Source organism: Cygnus olor, chromosome 6, assembly GCF_009769625.2.
Source record: "Cygnus olor isolate bCygOlo1 chromosome 6, bCygOlo1.pri.v2, whole genome shotgun sequence".
In the NCBI taxonomy this organism is placed as follows: Eukaryota; Metazoa; Chordata; class Aves; order Anseriformes; family Anatidae; genus Cygnus; species Cygnus olor.
The window spans coordinates 24,587,901-24,612,339 of record NC_049174.1 but is presented as its reverse complement, the minus strand read 5'-3'; the positions used below and the strand labels follow the sequence as shown (position 1 = coordinate 24,612,339).

The following is a 24,439-nucleotide window of genomic DNA, read 5'->3' as shown; positions in this document are numbered from 1 at the left end:
ATAAGGAACCAGGAAGGCAACTATAACATCTGAGATAATTAATATGATAACAACCAAATGTTCTGGTCATTTTGCAGTAGGGTGTGCACTTGCATCCCACTGGCAAAACACATCACCTCTGAAAACTTCCTTATTTCTGTGAAAGCACTTTGCATCGTAGGCTTACGTTTGTTTCGCTTCTTTGTTTGTTTTTCCTAAGGAATCTATTTTAACATACAAGAAGCTCAGAAATTCACAACTGGACATCTCTGTATTAGCAAATGGTTGTGGGTTTTTCAATACATCTTTTTGTAGGAAAATATAGGCTTGTTGAAATGGAAATACTTTGCTGGAATGTGCAATTTTAGAAACATTTTTATCTGATGGTGTTTTCCAGCTCTAGGCCAAATTTCTTCTCAGAGCCAAAGGAGAAAAAAACTTCCTAATAGCAATTGTGTAAGTCCGATAGCTTGAACTTTCCCCTGAACTTCCATAAATTTGCAGGAGCCTCTATTTGGCTGTAGCTGTCAAGGATTTCCCTGCTGGGACACGGCAAGCCTGAGCAGCCGCTTGTGTTGAATCCGTTCATTACATGTTTCACTTTGCTGAAGTGACATCAGAAATTTTCTATTTCTGATGTGCTCACCTCAAATTAGGAAGACAAACAGTGTGTGGTCAGGGTGAATGCAGCTTCTCTCTTTTTTTTTTTTTTTCCTTTACTCTGTATAGCTTCTAATATGATGCTCAGAGACAAGAGTCTGGAGTGCATATTGGCACTGCCATCAGCAGTGTGACCGGCATGGCTGTGGGCTGTTTTATTCCCTTCCCCTCTCCATCAGGTTCAAGAGGGTTTACAGCAGAGTATTTTGTTTTAGAAAATTTGGGGTTTATTTTGTTTGTTTCTGCATCTTTTTATTTTTATTTATTTTTTGATAGAAGCAGCTATTCCCATACATCTGAGACAGAAGGGTGAAAGGAAGCAAGGTTTGCATATGTGTGAGTGAGGGGCAGTGTTGAAGAGGACGCTTTGGTGCTGCCTTGATACTTCAAAGCAGATCTGTATCTTCCAGGGGAAACAAATGAGTTCCTCTGGAATCTGCAAGTTCTGCCTTCCACACAAAGAAGCTCTTCCTTTATTGTAACGAGTTTCACCAGTTCTTAATTTTACTTTGCTGGGACAGTAATTTTCTCAGTGGGAAATGAGACAATTTTCTCAGTGGCTTGTTGTCAAGAAAGCAGTCATAATCAAAGAATTATCCCAAAACACTTGTAATAAATCAGAAAAGGTGTATTACAGACCGCAACAAGTTGTCTCTTCAAATCCATGCACCCATGCTCTGGGTGGTTATAGAACAAATCCATCAGGTGGGAAATGGGCTCATCCAGCAGCTGTGCTGAGCATCCCATCTACAGCCACTTGTCTGATCTGTTCTGCCAAGGGATATCCTGGTGGGAACACACAGCCTTGTTTTTGGGGTCATTAACCTTAATGCCATAAGGGTTTGGTTCAGGCACTTGACATTTGTTTATGGGATGCTGCAAAGAGGAACACACTGGAGGATCGTTCTCTGCCGACTGCATTGCAGCTGTGTTAATTTGCAGGGGGGATTTGTTGTGGGAGGTTAAATTTCCTTAACTGTTGCACTGAAATCACCTGCTTTGGAATTAACTGAATTTGTGTGTGTTCATACAGACAATCCTATATAGAACCTTTGCAAGAAATTTTTGCCTCCTGAAGCTGGAAAAGGTTTAGTATGGAGGTCTGTTTACAGGAGGTCTGGTAGCAAGCAGACTCTCACAGAGCTCAGTTATGGCAGAGAAAGGAGAAGAAATATTATTTTAAGACTCTGGATATCAATTCCTTGATACTTTTCTTTCCTAGGAAGTCTGTCAATTAGATTTAGAAATCCAGAGCATATTGTTCCTCATTTTGTAGAGGCGCCTGACATCAGCTGAGCTCATTCTGTCTCTGAGTTCTCTTCATTATCATTCATTTTTTCACCATATTTTGGACTGAAATATCTTTTGAGGAGTATTTCAGCTTCTCTGGAAAGTTACTTATGGTCCCAGCACAGTCTGCAGCATCAAGATTGATCAGCTTATGGTCTGCAGGGGTCAGATGGAGCAGCACATCCGTTTGAGCTGCAGCAGACACCGGAATAGAGGCCAGAGGTGCTGCATACTACTTCTGTCTCCACTGCTGATGCATGTTGCAGGACCATAGACAAGGTACTCAGGAGCCTTTATGTGTGTGGGCATTTGTCTGTTTCTCTGGTTAATCCTTGCGAATTCCTGCTTATAAAAAGCATGCAGAAGGAAGAAAAGGGCTGGAATATCCTTAAATATAGATGAATGCAAGCAGGAAAGTGTCGTGGTAAAACAGTAGATAGGACTGGAGTGACGTGGCTTGAAAACAGAGCTCTCCTTAGTCATTATCTGTTGTATACAAAAAGTCTGCATTAAAGGAAATGCCTTAGTTCCTTTCCTAAACAGGATTCCACAGAGTTGGAATTTCACCCTTCTGGGTATTATCAGGGATAGTTTTTTCTCAGGACTTGAAATAGGGAACCCATACCCACGGTACACATTAATAACTCTGGGCTGGCCAGCATCTTCCCTTACCTGTAGGCAGTTGGAGCCACCCCAGACCACTGAGGTGATTAAAATCTTAGTTCAGGCAGCTGCTAGAGAAAGCATCTTGTGGCTGGAGTCCCTTTTGTCTCAGTCGAAAGCCTGACCAGAAAAGTGCCCATCCGTAGGTCACTGAGACTTGCCCAAGTTGTCTGTTGCCTGCTTCCATTGCCCCTGTTTGCAGGTTTTTTGAGGTTTCTTTAATTTTTTTTTTTTGCGTTTTCTTTTACTATGTAGAAGTGGTGCCCGTCATCATGCCTCATGCTATTGCTGCAGTATCTCCTGTATTATTGTATTATTTGTGGAGGAAAAATGATGTGATCCTACCTTTTGGGACCAGGTGCTGAACATAGCGGTGGTTTCTATACGGGTAGAAGAAAGGGAGATGGGAAGAATGGGCAAGCATGCTACTGACAGGCAAGACAGTCAACAAAGGATTTTGTAGGAGGGAGACAAGACATATATGGCTAAATATTTGTTTTCAGTGTACTTTGTGCCCTGAGGAACATGTGTTTTTCTGACTCCTTTATTCCAGAGCACTAATAACTAGACCATCTGTTTGCCTCTCTAAATCAGAACAAACCCCATGAAAGCCCACCTTGAAAACCAATTAGAAATTATCAGCTGTTTGTTTTAGCATTTAATAACTGTAATTAGCAAACATAATGATATGTTTGATTATTGCATCCCATGTCTGTGAGCCCAGTGGGAGGCAGAAGATGGGACATATTGATTAGAGCGATTGAGCCTCTTTGCTCCCCTCCATTTTTTTGTTTTCTTTTAAAACAATATGCTGGGTAGTTCTCTGATGAAGCTGTGCATGTAAAATCAGTGTGCAAATCAGGGCTGACTTGAGGCAAGATTAGCCTCTGTGGGTGGGTTCCTTGCAAGCAAGGATAGAGCTTCTGTAAGGTTTCTAGTTGCTGACTTTTAGTCTAAGTACTATAAAGCCCTAATACAGTGAACTAGGGATCAGGAAACCTCATTTCTACTCCTTGTTCTTCAAGTGACGTGCTGTGAGATCTGGGGCGGATTTCCTCCCCTCACCATACTTCACTATTTCCCTCAGTTTAAAAAAAATAAATATATAATGGTAGAGAAGAGGAGAGATATACATGAGACATTAGTCTTCCTGCAGAGCAAATGCAAAAAGAATTTCTTCTTTTAGTGGTTCTTACTCCTTGTTTGGATGTTCTGTTAGAGGAGATGAGGGTCCTAACATAGGCATGGCAGGTGTCAAATTTAGATGGTGTGACCATTCTGTTTAGTCTGTCTGGTAAAGCTGACATTTGCAGTTATGAAGCACAATAGAAAAGGTACATTTTATTAGTATTTAAGAGAGTAACCACAGTTACTGGGCTCTGCAGGACCTATGGTGAATTAAACACACTGTGGTTGGTTCTGGAAGAAACCTGACATTTCATCATGCAGGCTCTTCCTAAAATTGTAAATAATGCAGGCATTCATAAAAATTAGGGATTGCTCATAAACTATTGGAAACAAGTGAAGGATTTTAATATGTATTAAAACTTGTAAACTTGTAATAATAAAATAATAATAATACTTGTAATAGTAATAATAAGAATAAAACTTGTAATAATAAAAACTTGTAATAATATTTTCACCCTATTACTCAAAGCATAGAGCAGTGATTTTTATCACATTTGTTTCTAAAACTCATATTTCTTGTTTTGCTGTGCTATAGGAGTAGCAGGAATCATTCCAGGCACTTATTTATCCTTCCATCCTCCAGAAAACTCCATCTAGGTCATCTCATAACCTTCCTCCTCCAAAGAGAATTAACCCATTTTCTCTGGTCTGTCCTGGTAACTTCTGACTGTGTGCAAGCCTTATTTATCCTGCTCTCCTGAGGACAGTTCAGATGAACTGATGTAGGAGAAGTTCTGTCCTGGAGCAAAGACAGGACAGAAATGTTCTGATGTCTGTTTCCCTTTCTGCAGCTGACGGTCCTTCCATTACCATCAGCAAAACGGTCAAGAATTTTCCCCTTGAACTTTCTCAGTCTCCCAAAATTTAGTTGTTGTTATTGTGGTTTTTTTTGTTTGTTTGTTTTTTTCAGAGCTCACTTTGGTGGAAATGTAGCTGGGAAAGGGGTCCCTGAACCCAAACACAATTTCTGGTCATGACCAAGCTGAGGTGAACAGGCAGCATTGGAGTGGTCAGGGCTGCTGGGCTGTGGGAAGATCATGGCCCTTTCTGGGCGTTTCATATCCTGGGAGAGGACTAACTGTGTGCTTGGATGTCTCTTGATCTCATCTCTTAGCACTTTTTTTTCACTTTGTAGAAATATTAAAATAGTTGGGACTGGAGGAGGAGGAGGAGGGGGAGCCTGACTAAGTAGTAGGTAGTGTGTTCTTCTGGGATGTAATTCAAGTTCATGTCTCTGCTTTAGTGAATATCTGGAAACTTTTGAAAGCCTTGGTTACATCTTGATATGATGGGAAATGTTTCAAAACCTTGAAAAGCTTCCTGTGTCAAAAAAAAAAATATATCTTTCCCACCAGCTTTAGTTTCAATATTTGTTTGCCATTCTATAGGCTGGCTCGCTTTCCTGTTGGACACATCATGCATGATATAATGGTTTTGGCTTTGTTACGGTGTGTGAAATAATCCCAACAATGGGAGAACGTGCTTGAAATGAGAATTTTTTTTTATGCTTAAATGTAGGCCTGAAAATAAAAATGAGCTTGTTTCCTTGTAAATTGATTCCTTTTTACATTACACTCCCATTCTCGTGCCATGTGGCAGAGGGATGGATCAGCCAAGGTGAGACCAAATTCCCTTGGATCCTCCTGGCGTTTGTGGTGTGCTCATTGCAGCAGAGGCTCTGCCGTTTGAAGGCTGCTGCAGAGAGACCCATGTAAGCAGTTTAACTGGAAGTAGCAAGGTGCCTTTGAGAAATCACCCAGAGGATTTCCTGCAGTGCTGGGCAGCACACTGCCCAGCGTCAGCCAAGGGCAAACATCAGGCACACAGCTTTAGGTGGAGTTGAGGCAGGGCAGTTTTTGTACTCTGCGTGTTCCCCTGGCTGCGTGAGGGCTCAAAATGAAGAGGTCACCTCATCTTTGCCTCTCTGTTTGTACCTTTGAATATGACCTGAAAAATTGGAAGGTGTTGCCCTTCAGGTGTAAAGCATCCACTGAAAGCTACAGGAACTTCAAAGCAGACAGAATGTAACACTGGGTTACACTGACATCTATATCTGTGTAGATGAAGTTTATCTATAATGTGACAGGCTTTGAGCTGTACAGCCCGCAGGGCTGTAGAAAACTCTTAGATCTTGGAATTTTGTAAAAGAAATAGAATATATATACATACAAAACAACATTGCTATTTTTAGCTGCTTCTGCATGACTTGGATCATGTGGAGAGACACTTTGTGCTAGAAAGTGAGCTTGTACCTATCGTGGCATCAACTGAATGGGCACTTTCAGAGTAAAATGAACAGGGCCTGTGTTGTCAGCTGGGAGCTGCATCTACAAGAAACCTCTGTCTTGTAGTCAGGGTCAGGTGGAAAAGCTGTGCCTCAGAGTTATGTTCACATACGTCACCGGATTGATATGCACCTGCAGGAACTCCTGCTATATGAGACACCTCCTTGAGTCCTGATCTAAATTCTCTTCAGAGCAATTCTTTGTCCTGTGGTGAGCTAGGATCCTGTTTTTCCAAGCTCTCATGCCAGTCCTACTCTTACAGCAGAGCCTCCCAGGGCTCTTCCTACCAAACTGTGGTGGTTGGGACCCCTGCAGAAGTCACGGCCACATGGAGTGCAGGTGTCCTGCATCCTGTAACAGAGAACGCAGTGTGTGTGAGTGCTGGAGGTGCACGTGTCCTTGCATAGCTTTCCTTCTTTTTGGCCAGGTAACTTAATTCAGCGGAAGCACGTGATTTCCCTTTGTCAGAAGTGATATTTCTCTTAAAGGGATTATACTTTCCATTAAAAAGTGAAAATTGATCTGCTTTTTTTACAGCTTATAGGCAAGGTGCAGTTCTGTGCTAGCTTTTTGAACTGTAGTTTTGATATGAATTTTTTCCTAGATAACAATGCCAACATATATCTGACAACACACAGTTCCTGAAAAACCCCTGTGATAATACATGAAGGAAGAACTAAACATTGCACAAGGAAATAGATTTCTGTTACAAGCTTATTAAACTTTAGTCACAGCAGAGAAACAAATGAGGTGCAGTAGAATAGGTTGTATTCACCCCTATATTTGTGATTGTATAATTCAGGGTAGAACCACTCCTTTGTGGCTTTTTTGAGAGTTGCTGTAAAGCATTAGGTGCCAGACACCAGCAGTTTAAAAGGAGTGGGTTTTAAGACAGGAAAACTACAGGGGGAAAAAAAAAAAGGCAACTCCAATTGCTGACAACACTCTCTAAATAGAAAACACAGGCACAAACTTTTAATCAGAACTTCAGTTTCTAATGAATTGCCAGATTAGTATGTCTGACTGCATAAATGTGGTGGGGGTACGCTGCATCCAGCTGGCGGGACTTTATAAACTGCCTGGCAATGAGGGATGCAGCTCATTGGGTAACAGAAATATTTTCACTTTCTTGCTGTTGACCAGTCGCACTGGATTTGATGGGATTAGGTGAAAGCCAGAAGAAAAGCTAGTAGCAAATTTCCTTGTGGTTGGTGTTTTGTTTTGTTTTTTTTTTTTTCCTTTGGCGCTCTAACAAATGCAAACATGTCTTCCTCAATTAAGCAAGCCTGAAAGCTACAAAGTGCGCAGGCTCTTGAATGTGCCTTAATTTATGTTTATCAATTCAGTGCACATAGTTTTTTTGACATGTGCTTCCTGCCTGATTTTCTAACAATCCTCTATTTTCCGCAGGTGGCCGTGATAAACGAGGTGGTCCTGTCTTGACCTTCCCAGCCCGCAGCAATCATGACAGAATAAGGCAGGAAGACCTTCGGAAACTTGTGACTTATTTGGCCAGTGTGCCAAGGTAAAGCTAGAAAGAAAACACTTCAAAGCTCAATGTGGATGGATGGGTGGGGTACTTGTTCTTGGCAGTTGCTGATTTCCAAGTATTAACCTTTAGTACCTTCAGTTCTTGGGACAGAGAAACAAAAGTGTTCCCTTCCTCCTCCTGCATATGTTCTGATGGTTTTTATTGTACAAGCAGCAATACAGAAGTCCCCAAGAGCAGAGGCAGTGCTCGCAAACCTGGACTTCAGGCTTGCAAACCCAGCTCGTAACAGCAACAAGGAGCTGCTCTCATTTCTGATGTTTCTGTGCAGCTCTCCTAGAGGTGTGGAAAAGGAGGGGAGTAGTTGGAGGCACTGGCACTTCCCTGAGCTTTCTCCAGGCTCAGGAAGGAAAGTGGGTGGACAAAAGGGGCAGTTTGCAAAGTAAGGCACTTTAAATGGCTCTGCATGCAAGCCAGCTCTGTTAGAAAGCGTCTTTCCAGGCATTAGTCCCCATGCTCCTCCTTCAACATGCAGGTCCCCATCCCTTTCCCAGGGATGCTGGAAGATGAGTCTATTGCCAGTGCGTATTTATCTTAGCAAGTTTCAGGAGGCGGTTTGTCAGGCTCAGTGCCCAGGTAGGTATTTCTAGGCCAATGTTTAATGCCTCGGAGAGTACAAAGCTATGCACACCGTCATCCAGCTTCCTGTTCCTGTTTTCAGGCCTGTCCACTATCCTTACCCAATAACCACCACACTGGGTATTGAGGTGTGGGTACCCCAGGGTGAGTGAGGGGCTGAGAAGGGCTGCTCAGGGTTTCAGTGATGCACCCTGTGCCACCCCCAGGAATTCCTTATTTTTTAAAATGTGGGATATAACCCATTCAATAATGCTTATATTATTGTAAAGAGTGAAAAGCTAACATCTGAAAATGGAGGGCTGGTTGTATCTGGATATAAGGAGGTAAGTGTCTCACAAGTGCACTCAGTTCCTTAAATGTGTGATGTACAGAAATCAAAGTTCCTGCTTTCAGTACAGAAAGAAAGTGAGGGCTGTTTTGGGAGATTGCAGAGAATTAAGGGCAAAAGAAACCACATGTACCAGATGTGCCAGTGTTCACTTCATATTGATAGGACTTCACATGGCCTCAGGTGATGCATTTTTTGCTGCAGTAGACTTTTGCTCATCAAGCTTTTACTAATAAGTTGAATTGGTTTGCTTTTCCTTTCACTCTTTTTTTTTCCCCCCTCTCTTTTCCTCTAGCCAACTCTATTTTCAACTGTTTTGTGAGGGAGATTATGGACATGCTGTGGAGCTGGAAGAGCAGTAGGTCACTCCCTGGGAGTCTGTGTCCCACGGCTTGGCAATTCCCCTCCAGCTGCTCCAGTAATGAAACTGCTCCTTTACATTTTATCATCCTTTGCATGGTTGCAAGTACAAAGATATGACATTGCCTCTTTTCCCTCAGAGACAGGGGTTGCAAGCAATTGCACAGTTAAAATGACCTTCTAGTATGTCAAACTTTTCTATTAATTCCTCTTCTTGCATGGCAGTAATATCAAGATCCACCCATTGTGTTCCCCACTCTCACACAACTGAAAAGATTGGCTCAGTCTTTGATGCTGCTTTTGGTTGCCTCGCTGTGAATCAGTCCAGCAATGATTTTTCTCTGCTGAAGTTGGGGAACAGAGGTGCATGCTACAGGAGCTAATACAAAACCCAGAAACATGGAAAAAAGCATTCTCCCTCGTGACCCCCCACTGCAGAGCCTTGTTCTGCCGTGATGTTTGACACCTTTGATGGACATGTCTCTAGTTATGCCAGATATTATTTGTTCCTCTGCAGTACAGCCTCCCATCATGACAATCAGTAAAGGACTGACTACTTGTTCATGAAGGCCTTTCACTGGTTTCCCCAGGATACTTGCAGATTGGTATTTTGGAGCTGTTAACCAGAGTACTGCCTCCTGTTTGGGATATCAGACACTGAGAGATGGGGAGCAGAAAGTGATCGGAGGTCTAGCAAAAGCAGCCTGTCACGGAGGATTAAAAGGGCAGAGGCTGCTCAGCCTAGAGAACAGGAGAAAGTTAACAGAACAGTTTAAGCTGGACAAGAGGAAAAGATTTATAAATAGGAATGGTAAACACTAGAATAAATCATCTCATCTCTTCTTAAAAACCTCCATAGCTCTATATGAAAATCTCTAGCATGGGTATAAATGTTAGGGAGAAGAGATAAACCAGCAGGTGACTTTTTTAGGTTCTTCCCAGTCCTGTTTTTTCTGGTGCTGCGGTTGTGAACTCACTGTGGTGGGAGGAAAAAGTGATCACAGACTTTGAGGGTTTGGCACGTGGGACTGTGTAAGCTATGCAGTGTGAGAAAACACTGAAAACTCATCTTTCCCTAAACATTTAGTTTGTTTTAACTAGGTCAACCAGCAGAGCTTTCAAACTTATTTACTTTTTGGAAACAAATAAATGTGAGGAACAGCACTGAATTTGAATTCATATCACTGGCTCCAGTTTCTATCTATTCCAAGATGACTGCTGTAATGAATAACTGCATCAGCCATCTACAAAATAAACAGTTTCATTAGCCGAGACTCTGGGCACGATGTCAGGAGAAACTAGTCTGATGCTCAGAGTGCTGAAAGGGAGAGAGATTCTCTGTTGGTTGGAAAACTAGAATTTCTTGGTGGGGAAAAAAAAAAAGCTGTAATTTATCTTATTGACACCAGTATAATAATTCTTTCTTTATTCCTACTGCAGTGGTTTCTGAGTGAGACAGATCGCTATCTACATTGATACTATCTGTCACTTAACCCTGGTTTTGTATCTTAATGGAGGGGCAGAGGTGGCACATTGCTGGGAGCAGGTATAAGGTTGGTGATGAAATATGATGATAGTTTAGGGTAAGTGAAACCAGGGCCTGACTAGCAGTTTTCAAAGTTTCTGATTCAGCTTTCTGTAATTCCTTCTTCAGAAACAGAATAATAATGTGGGTTTTCTGAAAGCAGCAATGTCTGCTTGAGTTAGAGCAGAATAGTGAGTGCTTTCATACAGCTAGCAGTGACAGCCAGGCGGGTGCCCGAAGTCAGTGGGGTTTCTTACACAGCTGAGGACTGCTGTGTGGGGGTGAGACTTCAGATCTAGGAACTTCAGGTCCTGATCCTACAGTCTGGGGAACTAGGAGGAGGAGGCAAGCAGTTGTCTGGCGTTGCAAACGAATGCGGTCCTGGTTTGGTGCTGTACGCTGACTCTTATAGGCATACCGAGAGGTCCTTTTCTCTAAAGTGCTCCTGTCTAATTAGCAAGAAACTAAGATGCTCTTCATTAGAAGTAAAGATAATTGCCACGGATGCCAGGTCCCTACTGCTCTGCCATTTTCTGCTTGTTTCACATCTGCACTAATGCTTTCTGGATAGGCGAGGCTTTATTTCTTGTGAATCAGGACAGCTCCCATTTACATGCAAATTTAAATGGGATGCAGTGTTTAGAAATTTGGAGGGCGTGACTGAATCTGGGATAGCATTGTGTTTATGATCAGTGGAGCTGAGCTAGTTGCCCCCTAATAAGGGGGAATTTTCTGACCTCACTGAGGATTTTATTTTTTAACACTAGCGTAGAGCAATTTATTCCAGTAGAGTGAGTTTTGATTTATATGTGTGTATATGAAACTAGCACCAGGCCAATCTCTGCTGTGAGCCCTTTGGAATTAAGAATTAAGTTATGCATAGGCTATAAGAAGATAACAAGGAGACAGAATATTATTAGCTTGAGTTATCTCCCCACATGGCGAAGCAATATGATGAAGGAAATGTTCTCTGTCAGCTATAGTGAATCTTCTGGATGAACACATCAGTCTGTTTTGGAGCCAAGATAAGCAGTCCTGTGTGCTCTCTGCAGAGGGGGAAACCCGAGATGCCTCGGAGGCCTGTATTTTTAAAGATATCTACTTCTATTTGTCCTCTGTTTAAAAACCTGCTCAAGTATTTCCTAGTTCTGGGGGACATCCAGGACTCATAACAGTAGCAAAGTGTTTCCAAGGGACAGCCTGGTGTGTTTGAACAGCTTGTCAGAGCTGCCTGAGCTGGATTAAAGGTGCTAGGATCAGTAAAACAACACAAGTGCCTCTAAAAATTAGTTCAATGATTGGGGCTTTTTAAAATTAAAAGAACAGCACAGGGGTTGGCAAAATGTAGCAATACTCACCTCTCTTGCATTTATTTTAAGCTCTTCTCTCATGACCTGTGGTACTGTGTATATTAGCTCCTCTGGCCATGAGTAGTGTGAAACTCGTTTTGTTGATTGATAGGTATTAAACCCTGGAGCTCTAATTTCTGTGACACAATCCCAGCACTAAAGAAGCTTCTGAGGATGGTTTTTGCTGGAGGCTGTTGTAGATCTACAAAAATATCCGTGTATTTTAAAAATAACACCAGGGACTTCATAATAATTTTAGTAACTAAATATCTGGTGCCACGTGTGAGATAATTATTCCTCCATCCACTTGCATCAAAATACCACATTAACAAGTGAACTGAAGCTAATGAGGCTAATGGAGGTTTAATATTTGCTTCAGACATAATTTGATTTAAAAAAAAAAAGTGTTTTGGAGAAAGAAGTTCATTAGGAGTATATAACTGACGTGAATGCCAGTAGATTTAAGAGCCTTTCCTTTCACCACTTGATAGCCAGTTCACATCCAGCCTCTATTGTACGTGGCATTGGTACACGATGCTGCTACTTATCACCGTCTGTTAGTGACAAGGGAGCCTATGTGGAAATGGCTGGGGGTCTCATCTTGTGGCCTTTCAAAGGGCTTCTGACTACATCCCTGCTTTGTATCTGTCTACTTACAGACCACATAAGGACCAGGTTACACATTCAAGTTGCACATTCACCTTTTGTTGGAAATCAGCTCTCCAAAAGAGAATTTCTGGTCTCCTGCCAGCTGTGTTAATGACCTGCTGAGAACTGGGCTGTGACGTTTTATAGATTTTATAGATAGCTGGATGGTGTCTATAAATGATGTCAAATTCTGCAGTAAGTCGTTACAGCTCCAGGATGGCCTGCTCCCCTGTGACCAAAAGCTTCTAGAAATGCAGAGAGCAACAACAGCAGTCAAAGACTGTGGAGTAGGAGTTACGAGAAAAGATTGAAGGTGTTGGGGTAGCTTAGTTTAACAAGAGGGAAAATAAAGACATATGATGACAATCCAGTATGTAAAACTGAGCTAGAGGAAACAATGGTCCAGATGTACGTGGCAAACAGGGCAAAAAGAAAGAGGTTAAAAACACATATAAAATAAATGAAGCACGCAGCAGGCTGCTGTGGCATCTGCAGCTTTGGAGACCCTGTTGGAAGGTTTATGAGGAATGACCCATCTATTGGTGGTGCTCCTGTTTTGCAGCAGAGGGATGAAAGTGATAGCTTCTCAATATCTCTTCTGACAGTGTTTTATATAAAACTGTGTTTTTTTTCCAAATAGATACAAAATTTTCATTTCCTATGTTTGTTTATTTGTAATCCCCGGATTTTTTTTGAAAACCAGCCCAAACCTAAAGTAAATGGGGGCTTTCCATATCAGGTTCCAAATAACTTCCTGATTTCATTGCCTGCTGCTGTTTTCTGGATAGTGTAAGGATTAATCTTGCAAAGCTCTGGATCTAAAGCAAATGTCCTCTATTCTTCTGCCCTTCGCGGAAGCCAGGAGCACTCTCAGGCTAGTTCTAGCTCTGTTTGCTGCTGAGACCTGCTCTGTCTTCCAGCTGGATAACTGTGCAAGTGTTTTCAGGCTGGTTTTGTGGTGAACAACACAGCGCAATACAGAGCTTTGTAGGTAATGTACTGTGAATTGCACAGCTCACACAGCTTTTTTCTTCTAAAGACTGATGAAAGGCAGGGCAAGCTGAGCTCTGCTTATCACTCGTACCAGAGATCATCCAATACATTCTGTTTCATCTAGCAGAAGCATCCCTTATCTTTCTGATGGAAATATTTTGTGAAATAGAGGCAAATGAGAGTAATATAATGTTAATATTGAGACAAACCCATAGAGATTTGATTGTCTTGTGTCAAAACACAAGTTCAGAGACTTTTTTTAAAAAAAAAAAAAGGTCATTGCTATTTCAAGACTGAATCCTTTATTTGAAATTAATTCCTTAAAGGACATGGAAAATACTTTGCAAATCCCTTTGTAAGTTGTCAAGATTTTATCCAAAAATATTTGCACTATTTTTGGAAGATCTGGAAAGCTATTACTGGATTTTCACACTAACTTCTCCAATATTTCTGTATTTTTTAAATAGTAGCTTGCTCCATTTTGTTTGATATAAATTGTATTTCAATAAATAATTGAAAGTACTGATTGCTACAAGCAGAAAAACTACGTTTTCAATTTGCAATTGTGTTTTAAACATTCTGTTCAGCACGTGACATCTGCTTAATTTTAGGCTCTAAATCTGCAATTGAAAACAGTTAATATCAAGGAATCCTTCATTTATTGTGCCTGAATTATTTCCAAGGCAATTGTTCTTTTTTACAGTTAGGTGTGTGTGTGTGTGTCCAGTTTTCTCTTACTGCCAACCATGCAAACTCATGCTGAGAATTTCAAATGCATGTTGGGTTCTTTCTGGTTCATCTAATGTCTCCAACATAAAGGTTCTCCAGTGGGTTCCTGATTTGAAGATTTCAGATTGCAGAGGTAGCCCTGCCAGCCAAGTTTAATATACAAAGAAAGTGCATAGGTCTGGAAGAGAAGTTCCTTTCCTTGGTGCTCCGCTGCTTTTCTAGCCCAGTGGGAGCTCATTCATGCCTTCTTCAGCAGAGTCAGTGGATAAGGCTCAAAGGGGAAAAAATCTGATGAAATTAAAGGTCATTGGTTTACTTTGTGCTCTCCCCAGCAGCAGAGCAAGTGTCTCTACCCGTTCAGGTCCATTGCCTTTTGGTGTTACCGGTCTGGCCCTTTCTGCTCAGAGCCCTGCCCTGCCCCTGCTTCTCCTCACCGTAGGCAGCGTGTTCAAGCTGGGAGTTCAAAGCCACCGGAAGGGTGGCAGTGAGTGGAGTCCTTCCACACAGCCCCAGTCTTCCCATGTCCACTGGGCAAGAAATAGGAAGCCCACAGGCTACTGCTGCCAAGCCATAACTCCACAACATCAGCACACCTGGCTTCACTCTTCCTCAGAAAATGGTTGTTCCTCACTGAGAAAGAAGGGTCTGGAGGGCTCCTGAAAATCATCAATGCAGCCTTGAGCAGGGGTAGAGATACCTGTGGCAGCACTTCCTGCCAAAGGCATGTCCACAGGGGAGCTGATGTAGAAACAGAGATCTCCTGTAAGGATGGTGACCCCACGCAGCAGCATCTGCTGAGCCTCCTCAAGGCGTCATAAGGGGTTGATGGCACAGGGGGCTGAGCTTTGCCAAGGTACTGGGAAAACCACAGCTGCCTTTTCATGGTGACACTGGCGGTAGTGACTGCATTTCTAACAGGGCTTTCAGGGCTGGGAACTATTCTGCTTGAGTTTCTCCAAGTCTGGGGTAAACAGCAAAACAACCCCCATTCGGAAAGGACAAGTGAGAGCAGATTTGAAGAAGTGCATTTCCTTTGAATTTCCTGAACCCAAATCAGGTGTAGACAAAGCCTTTCACTGCTCTATGGCAGGCACTGCCCTGTCTCCACCAAGGGGTGGCCCCAGGTACGATCCCAGCCCTGGGATGCAGGAGCCACATTCGAGGGCTGGGCTCGATCCCATCCCCTGAGCTGCCTCACGTAGAGCTGTGCTGCCTCGCTCTGCTTTCTGGGCTCTGTCCAAGCCCTCGACCTGGGGATTAGATCAGCATTGTTCCTCCTTGCTAAATGGCTTTTGCATGTTGATTATACCAGCATTAGCTGCCTGGAAGAAGGAGCTGAGCTGATGGAGACAAGTGAGAAACCCCCTTGTAAGCTAGGATATAACCCATGCCCATTCACTGCTGAGGAAGCCAGTGGGCACTACAACCTGACGTTAATTCTATGCAATGTATCATTTTCTCCATCCTCTTCTTCAGTGGCAGAGAAGTGGTTTGGGAGTCTCTGCAGCGCGCTTTGCTGTGCTGCTCTCTCTGGTCTTTCCCATGCTAGCACTGATTTAAGGCTGGTGCCTGCTCCTCGTGGGCTTTTTAGCCACCAAACCTGGGGTTCTGCAGTACTCAGAGAGGTGCGGGCAGCAGCGACCTGGAGACTTCCAAGAAGAAGGCAGCTTTGCGCTAATGTGAGCAGTAATTCAGAGGAGTTAAAATTAGCAGACAGAGACCTTTTGTGGGAACGACATGCTGGCAGCAGAGTCAGCACTGGTTTGCTTCCCTGCGGTTCCCTGGTGAAGCTGTCAGCAGCCATCAGCAGAATATGCAGCAGTTCAGCCAATCCTAACTTTTCTTGTTGGTGATCTCTTTCCTACAGCTTTTACAGAGACTGTAAAATGGTTTTGTCTCATTCCTGTATGGGTGCTTGTGTTCCTCATCAGTAACTTCAGTATGTGCTACTTCCTTTTCACTCTCAGGAATTATTATAGTTTGGAAGCGTTTTATGCCACCCTCCTCACGGATGTCTCTAGGAGCAGGAAAACTGCCGCAGTGCTTTGCAGTTTGCTTTGTAATGGGAATATTGTCAAAGGTGTTTTAGTGTCAATGGAAAGATCTTGTAAAGTCCCATGGCGAAGGAATGAGACCTTTACTGCATCCCAGTATGGAGCAAATACTGGGAGATGGAGAAGCAGAGTCAGATAGTCAAGACTGCCTGGTCCTTCACCTCGTGGGATGGATAGAGGTGTTGGGGATGCTGCTGCAAAGCCTGGATTCCCCAATGCACAGCTTGAGGAGGACTGGAGATGTGCTTTCAGGAATGTATTTTTAGCCTTGTCTCCAAATGATACAAAGCTTATGCAAACATGCTGTCTGTCAGTCACTGTTTAAACCAAATCTGTCAGAGAAGACTCTCAAGAATATTAAACTCCTACAGGTCTAATGAAATTAGACAGCTCTGTCAAGGAGAGGAGACCTAATTAGTGTCCACAGAGAGGGAAAGGTGGGCACTAATTGGGACCTCACCTGTTCCTAGAAACTGAAGGTAGAGGGGATATCTTGGAGCACAAGAGCTCCAGAAGAGGCAAATGCATTATTAGACATTAGAGACTCAATGCACAAACCACCACTGAGGATTCGGCAGTTCCAGTGCTCCCGAAAGTGCGTGCTAGTTTATGGTCTTAGAAAATTGGATCATACTAAAATAGAACAACGACCAATTCATGGCAACATGTGGTATTGAGCAGGCCGATGCTCTTACAGCATGGAAAGTATGGGTTGGGACTTTGTCTCAGAGGTTGGGATGCTCAATTCTCTGCTGTTTCCAAAGGGAATTGGTATCCAAGAGTTTGGTAGGCAGTTGTAAATCTCATCAATGGTTTCTTCTCATTTTCCACAAGGTGCTCCTTTAATGTTTTCCTTGTGGATCCTGGCACTGCTATAGAGTTCCCTATGGATCCTGTAATGCCGTGTGCAGCAAAATGTAATTGTAACTATGTGGTGTGAGGCTGCCAGGCTACTTTGATTTAAAAAAAAAAAAAATAAGAGAGAGAGAGAGAGAGAAAGGGAAATACCTTAATTCAGAAGAAAACCATAAATAAGAAAAAATAATTCTAGAAAATGCTGCCCTCTGCACCCCAAAAAAGGTGGAAAAGTGTAATTCAAATCTGCTTTTGGCTCGGCAGATATTTTCTGGTCTGCAATATTTGCCATGGTGCACTTTTCTATTATGAAGAAGGGAGCACTGGTTTCCCTGCCTGTGTACACAGAGCTTTATTTTATGTTTAACTTTAAAGAAAATCCTTAGTCTTTGGAGAATTTTCCAGTGATGTAATATTTTAGCAGGTTCCTTTGTAGTACTTTTTGCCAAAAAGTCAAACCTCCAGAACAGCTTTCCTTTGTTCTGCAGCTGCATTCAGAGAAGCCTCTTCCACTTCCTTGCTCTTCCCTGTACCCGCGTACCCCTGCTGCAATGCAAGCAAGAGAAAATTGAATCCTTCTGTAGGCTCTGTGTAATATTTCCAAGAGATGTCTTTGCTGAATGATCCTTCTGGTTAAAGTCATTGAATAGAGATCGAAGCGAAGCATTGGCTTTGTAGAATAAGTGCATCTCTCTGCAACAGCAGCAGCAGTTCATCACGAGCCAGATTTAGGCTGTTTTTATACATATTTTCTGTGCACTACTCAAGTGTGTATGTGATGTTGACGTGATGCAGCTCTCATCTATCACCCTGTTTCCCATGGGAATAGAAGGAGAACTGACAATCTCTAATATCTATGCAGTGATACTACCACTTAGTCATTCAATAAAACGTTGAGTTAAGCTTGATTTTTAATTTATTTATTTGAGCATCTGGCTGGCCAGATGCTTCTGCTATTGATGTTGTCATTGAGGATTGGATAAATATTACTTTGAAATTCAGTTTGAAAGATTAAAATATTAAACATTAAACATTAACATTAACATTAAACATTAACATTAAAATATTTGGCTGCTAAAATTCAACCTTTCTGCACTCCCCTGCCCCCCACCCTAAGTCAGGGTTGAAGACCCAAGCTGTTATTAAACATGTCCATTTGAGAAGTAAAAATAAAAAATATGTCAGCATAGCATTAAGTATGAAGATGGGTGGGATCCTTAGTAGAAACTTTATGGCATTTCAAAATACACATTGGACCAAACTAATCCTGGAGCAATGCCACTTATTTCAATGCATTAAATTCAACCGATCAGCACAAATTCCTACAGTGACATCGTAATGCATGTCTGTGACCAGATGAGCAATTCATACTCAAGCAAGATCCATCAGCAACCCCAGTCTGGGATAATACATGGGGCTCTGATACTTTGGAACTCCAGTTGGTGCTTTCGAATTACCTGCCCAGGTTACCATTCTGCTAAACAAGGTAATGGCTTTTGTGGTCCTGAGGGATGACGAGCAAAACAGTTTTGAAATACTTTGTTTCAGCTCAACTATGAATGCTACGTTCTGAAGTGCTGTTGCATGATATTAATTAAGCGTTCAAGGTCAGATTGGATGGAGGAACCAAATCTTGTGGAAGACATCCCAGCCCACAGGAGGGGGTTGGAATGAGTTGACCTTTAAAGGTCTCTTCCAATCCAAACCATTTCATGATTAAGCAGCTCAGCAGGAAAACATCACTTTCTACTAGGAACAAAAGATTTTTTCCTTAGAGAACTCCAAGTGGGCTCACTGTACATGTTTCATCTACTATGCACTTACGCTTTGTATGTCACGTGGAAAAGGTACCCAGTATCTTACCATCAGTAATAGTAGATGGAGACTTTTGTATTCCATATTTTCAAATATTCATTAAACTATATTAACATGAGATATAAATCTAAACTGATTCCCTACTATTCTTTATTTGCATGTGAATTTAATGCCAGTGAAAGATTAGCTTCAAGAAAAGTAGGCTTATGGTATTGATTAGTATTCTTTCTTGGCAAAGTACCAACTACATCCCCACCTAGGATGATTAAATAGGTCTCTTCTATCTCAATCTTCTGTGATTCAGCATTTGACAGCCCTAGAGACCAAAGTCCTCTGCTAATGTAGCAACGTCAATTTTCCCTTCCATTGTTTTTCTACTGTGTGTCAGTCCTAACTTGAGACTAAAATTGTATTTCCACTTTAGCAGCTCTGCTTAGACCACCAACTAAGAATGGTGTTTATTAGTAGCTCTGCTTACGTCTTTTGTGCTCTTTGTAGATGGCAATCAAACGGGAGCCTCAGGTTTAATTTAGGCCACCTATTTAGGTCACATTTGCACTAAGGTATGTGCCATCCTGGAACACCAGGGAAAATATGCAGAGTTTCCTGAATTTTAGTTCTGGCTTCAACACTGAGTTATCTTCTCCCTTAGCTTAACCACAAAACTTGAATTTACCAGTCCATGCAGTAGGCACCTCACAAACTTTTAGGAAATTAAATTAGCTGATATTTTTACGTTTTGAAGATAAAAAACCCTAAGCATTTTTATCAAAGTTATGCTGCATGAGGCAAAAATACAGGTTCATTTAATAGTACACACTGAATAGACCTCTTATTTCTGGGAAGCAGGCTCTTTAAAGTTGCAATTCCCATTACTGCCTTGGGAGCACTGTGTAAGAAATTGTCCATATACTGTGTCATCTCCTGACCTTAGAAAACACACATGGTAAGAGGTCTTCATTATAAATGTACCATTTTTCCATTCAGCAAGTACAGGGAATGAGAAAGAACTGTAATTCCAAAACAAAATCTAAATGAAAAACAAGTACCTGATAAACCAACGGATCTTAAGAATAGGAAGAATGGCTGGAAATGCTGCCTGCTAATCATCTGTCAGTATAAGTCTATCAAATAGGCAATATGTACTTTTTCTTGAAGACCTCTTTTTAACTCCATTGTCAAGATGGAATTGACCTCTTCTAACAGTGATTAATCACATCCAGTTTTGTGGTTATGTCCACTTATTTCTCTGTTCTCCCATTTTTACAGCATTTGTAATTCAGTTCAGAAACTGCATCTGGAGAAGCAAACATCTCTAGGATCACAGATTAGTTTAAATTTTGCTTCCCATTGGAGATTTGTGGGAAGGAGCCGCAATTCTAACATCTAATTAAAAAGCAGCTACATAGGAAAGTAGCAGACAATCTTACCCATAGGAAGAGTGTCTGGAAGCTCTACTTTGTTAATGAACTTTCAGACTAGGAATAAAATACACAGGCAGTATGTGCTTTTTCTGTAGGGTTGCCATCTTCTCGGGGCAGAACCCACCCGCTACATCATGTCACACTTACCAGGCTTACTGGAAAACTCAGTTTCCCCTTAAGTTCCAGAACAGCCTCCCCAGCGATTTTGCAGTGTCAGATGCTGTAATATGGTAGGTGACAAGAAAATAGGATCAGATAAAAACTTTTCCTGGGATTTTCATTTAGGAATGAATTCTGTAGGAAACTTCCTCTGTGTAGTTTTATGGACTGTTAAATTGCATCTGTGGTACATTAGCATTGGTAGCAATTTTTCCAAAGACTTGTTGGATACTACCAATTATAAGAATAAGGCACACGTTTTCATTAGGTAAGATCAACTCAATACCTTTGAGAAAGAGGCTACTTGAGGATCTACCTGCTCAAACTTTGACACCAGGTTTAGAAATATTTTGTTAGTGAAGAAGATGCTAATTGTTCTCATGTTAAAATAAATATTTTCTACATTCCCACTGGCACCAGCAAAATTTAAGCAGAGATACTTAAGTAAGGTAGAGAAAGTGGAGTTGTATAAATCGTATAAATGCATCAGATACAGTACCAGTACAAAGTTGCCTTGATCTTCATTTTTGAACTTTTAAAATTGGTGACAAGTCAGTGTTTCCAGAAGCCGAAGTCCATCTTGCTAATATTGTGCTTGCTTTGCCCACTTAAAGGTAATTGACTTATAGTTGTATTTACAAATGAAAACACGTTTTTTGTCTTTTTTGTAGAAGGACACAAATGCACAAAAGAACTTTAACTGTGTTCATGCTGCTTTGAAAAGATGCCAAAAATCAGATGTGTAATTAGGGATTCTGTTAAATGTCTAATTCCTGCACCTGTGAACATTTTTTGGCACAATAGTCCTTGCTTTTCTTCTGTTTCTCTTGTTCTTGGCCAAGAATTAAGTTCCTTTTCAAAGAAAATTGTCAAAGATCTTCTGGGGTGTGTTTTGTTCTTTGTCTAAATCCAATATAAAAAGGCAGTTTCCTCTGCTTTCGTTGTTGAGTGAAATATTCTAAAGCATAACACCTAATTACTCATAGCAAAACTCTTCAAGACCCTTCAGAATGAAAGATGATACAGCAGGTTATGACTGCCGTTTGTCCTTCCAATGCTAAAAGTAATGTATGGGGCACCTTCTGTTTCGCATCAAATAGATTGAAATGTTGGCCGAGTTATATCACAGCCATTGATAAACTGTGTTAGTTAGATGGGGTAGAATGAAGAGCTAAGGTTCATTATCACCAGATGAAGTAATAGGACATTTTTGGCAGATTTTGTAGTTGAAAACAAATTCATATATCGGGTCATTTTAACAGTGGATCTGGGTTGATTTATCAAGCCATTAATTCTTCCAGCCTTTGATAGATGCCTTCTGTGAAAATGGTAGGATTTCATCTGTTGGTTCTTCTGGCTACAGATGACTTCAACAGAGTCCGAATGTAACAGAAATGCACATCTGTTCTGCAAACAGACTCAGTCCAGAAATGTTTCTCAAAATAATAGACTATAGCAGATCTGTCTATGCAGCCATTCACCATGCATAAGACTTGTGTAACTCTTACTTCAGAGAACATCTAATTACAAAACACAGGCATTTATGTGTGATGTAAATCATCAGGGACATAAGAAGGAAGTCATCAAGGTGGAAACATGCATTCACCGTATTTACTGTTAATCACAAATGACTGGTGGATATCACTACTTTGTTAGGCTAACACATTATTTCACTAAAATAAACTTGGAAATTGATTGAAGAGGTCAACCAAAGCAGGAAAAGGCCTGCCTGGCCTACAGGCTTCTACTTCACATGTCCTTTCCTAGTTCTTATTTAAGGATTGTGATGCTCCTCCAGCAAAGCAGTCAAGTGTGTGTGTAAGTCCATCTGTACCCAGCAAGTGTAAACATGTGCTTCACGCACTGTCTTAATTGCTTAATCAAGCTTTTTATATTGTGAGGAACAAGGATACAAGCAGGAGCCAGATGGAAGATATTTTTATCAGACAGTCCATAGGATTAAAGAAGCACAGTCATTGAACATTGCTGTCCTTTAAAAACACAGTATCAGGATATGGCTACATCCATATAGTGTCCCCACAACATGATAATTCAGACAGCACCCACTGTCATAAACTCAGAGTCAATCTTAGCTCTTCGTTTTCTGATATCTATAGCCTGTGTAAGCTTGCTTGACTGATGTAAGCACACGTTGTCAGTGATTTTAAGACAGATGACATCAAGAAGTGTTGTGCAACAGTTATTAAGAATCACAATTTTAATATTACAGAAAATGCAGGAATAGTCCGTTCTTTTTAGAGTCATTAGCTTTGTGGGTGATCTTAAAAATTCTATTGAAGTGCTCTGAATTGGTAGTGTCACTTTTTAAAGTCACCAATGCAGTATTCTTACTATTTTCAAGTGGTAGGAAAAAGTCTGAGTCTATTTGAGCTTTGTTTTTTATGCTGTTTTTAAAGCATGCCATAGCAACAGACATCTTTTAATCTGTTTTCCTTAGTTTTATATCATAAAGCTTTTTAGACCATATATTAGGCTAGTGCTCCTGTGGGTTCTATAACAAATCCAAAATAATTGTGGGTTTGCAATCTTTTCCACTTTAGGCTTCTAATACTAGTTGTCTGATTATGCTGTGATCAATGCTTTTACTCCACATGTTAAAAAAGATGCAAAATACTTGATTATAATTGTAATATTCTATATTTGGCCAGACACTTGCCTGGTCCTAATTGACAGCCTGATTTTCCAGCACAGACATCAAAATGGGTAAAAGGTGAAGTGAATAAATCAGGGCTTTGACAAGCTTTTTTTTTTTTTTTTTTTTTTTTTTTTTTTTTTTTTTTTTTAGGTTAGGTGGCAAAATTAACAGCAAGGAAATAGTTAAGAATCCTGATATTAGGCAGTCAGAACTGGCTTTTTACTTAACACCCCAATAAGATGGAGAGTACAAGTTCACCATTCTTCTTTGCTCATTGTTTCTTTCCGCTGGCTGCAGACTCAGCAAGACAAATGTGCATTAGTTTATATTGTCAAGGCTATCTTTGCAAGCAGATGGGCTGGAAATCTAATTAAAAAAATCCAAAAGCTTTGATTCTGTCAAAAATAGCAAAATCTGTGGGACGACCCTAAATCCTCTGAATTAAATGGATGTTCTATGCCAATGCAGTTCTATTGTCCCACTTTATAAATAAAATATGAAGGGCTCTAATTTCACATAGACCCATAAACGTGCTCATTTATGAGTTTAATAAAGCATGTGTATTCAGTGCAATTAGATAAGCATATGTATAGAGCAATAAATGCTCCCTATATAAAATCAGCACACGTGTAACAGAGAATATAGCCCAGCATGGATAAATAAGCACATGCTTAGATTATTAAGTGCTCTATCTTAAGCTTCTGTGAATTAACCATGAAGCAGACATCACTATCTGCAATTTATAATTCACACACAATTATTTATCACACCTGTGCCTGAAAATATGGTAAATATAATGCATTCATTGGAATAATTCATTAGCCTCAATAAAGAAAAATACCATTACACCCATTTTACAGCCAAAAAAAATGGGGTAGAGTTGAGCTATAGCACAGAAACACAAGCAGGGGCCAATTAACCCAAAGCTAGGATCCCCTGACTCCTAGTCACCTGTCCTGGACTGCGGTGCTTCAGTCAGGTTTAAAAATGAATAAATTGTAAAACGATAATTGAAAGGAAGCTACTTGCAGTTATCTGTGTTTTCTTAGTGTCAGGGAGCTGTACTAGGTAGGCTTTTCTTGAAGTGGGCGGCTTGTCCAGCGTGAGCATTAGCTACAGGTTTGTGGTGCCGCTGTGAAATGTTTTCTGTTGTTTCTTGCCAATTGTTGCCCAGAGTTTGTGACGGTGGTAGTATTTCTTTCTACAGAAGCCTTCCGCATTATGCTCTTTTCTACCCAGCGTGTTATATTACATTAGTTTAACTCACAGGTAGGAAACCCATTAGTCTGGTGGAGGAAATGTGGCCGGTAGCATGTCTTTGATGTGTCTCTTCCAGATCATATGAGCCACT

At 41.1% G+C, this 24,439-nt stretch overlaps 1 protein-coding gene across 1 annotated transcript in view; it reads left to right on the top strand.

Annotated features, from left to right (window-relative positions):
• The window catches only part of KALRN (kalirin RhoGEF kinase), a 500,534-nt gene that overhangs the window by 162,733 nt on the left and 313,362 nt on the right, over nucleotides 1–24,439 (top strand). The window contains 1 exon segment of the mRNA XM_040562309.1: nucleotides 7,476–7,590. Coding sequence (XP_040418243.1) covers nucleotides 7,476–7,590 — 115 coding nt within the window.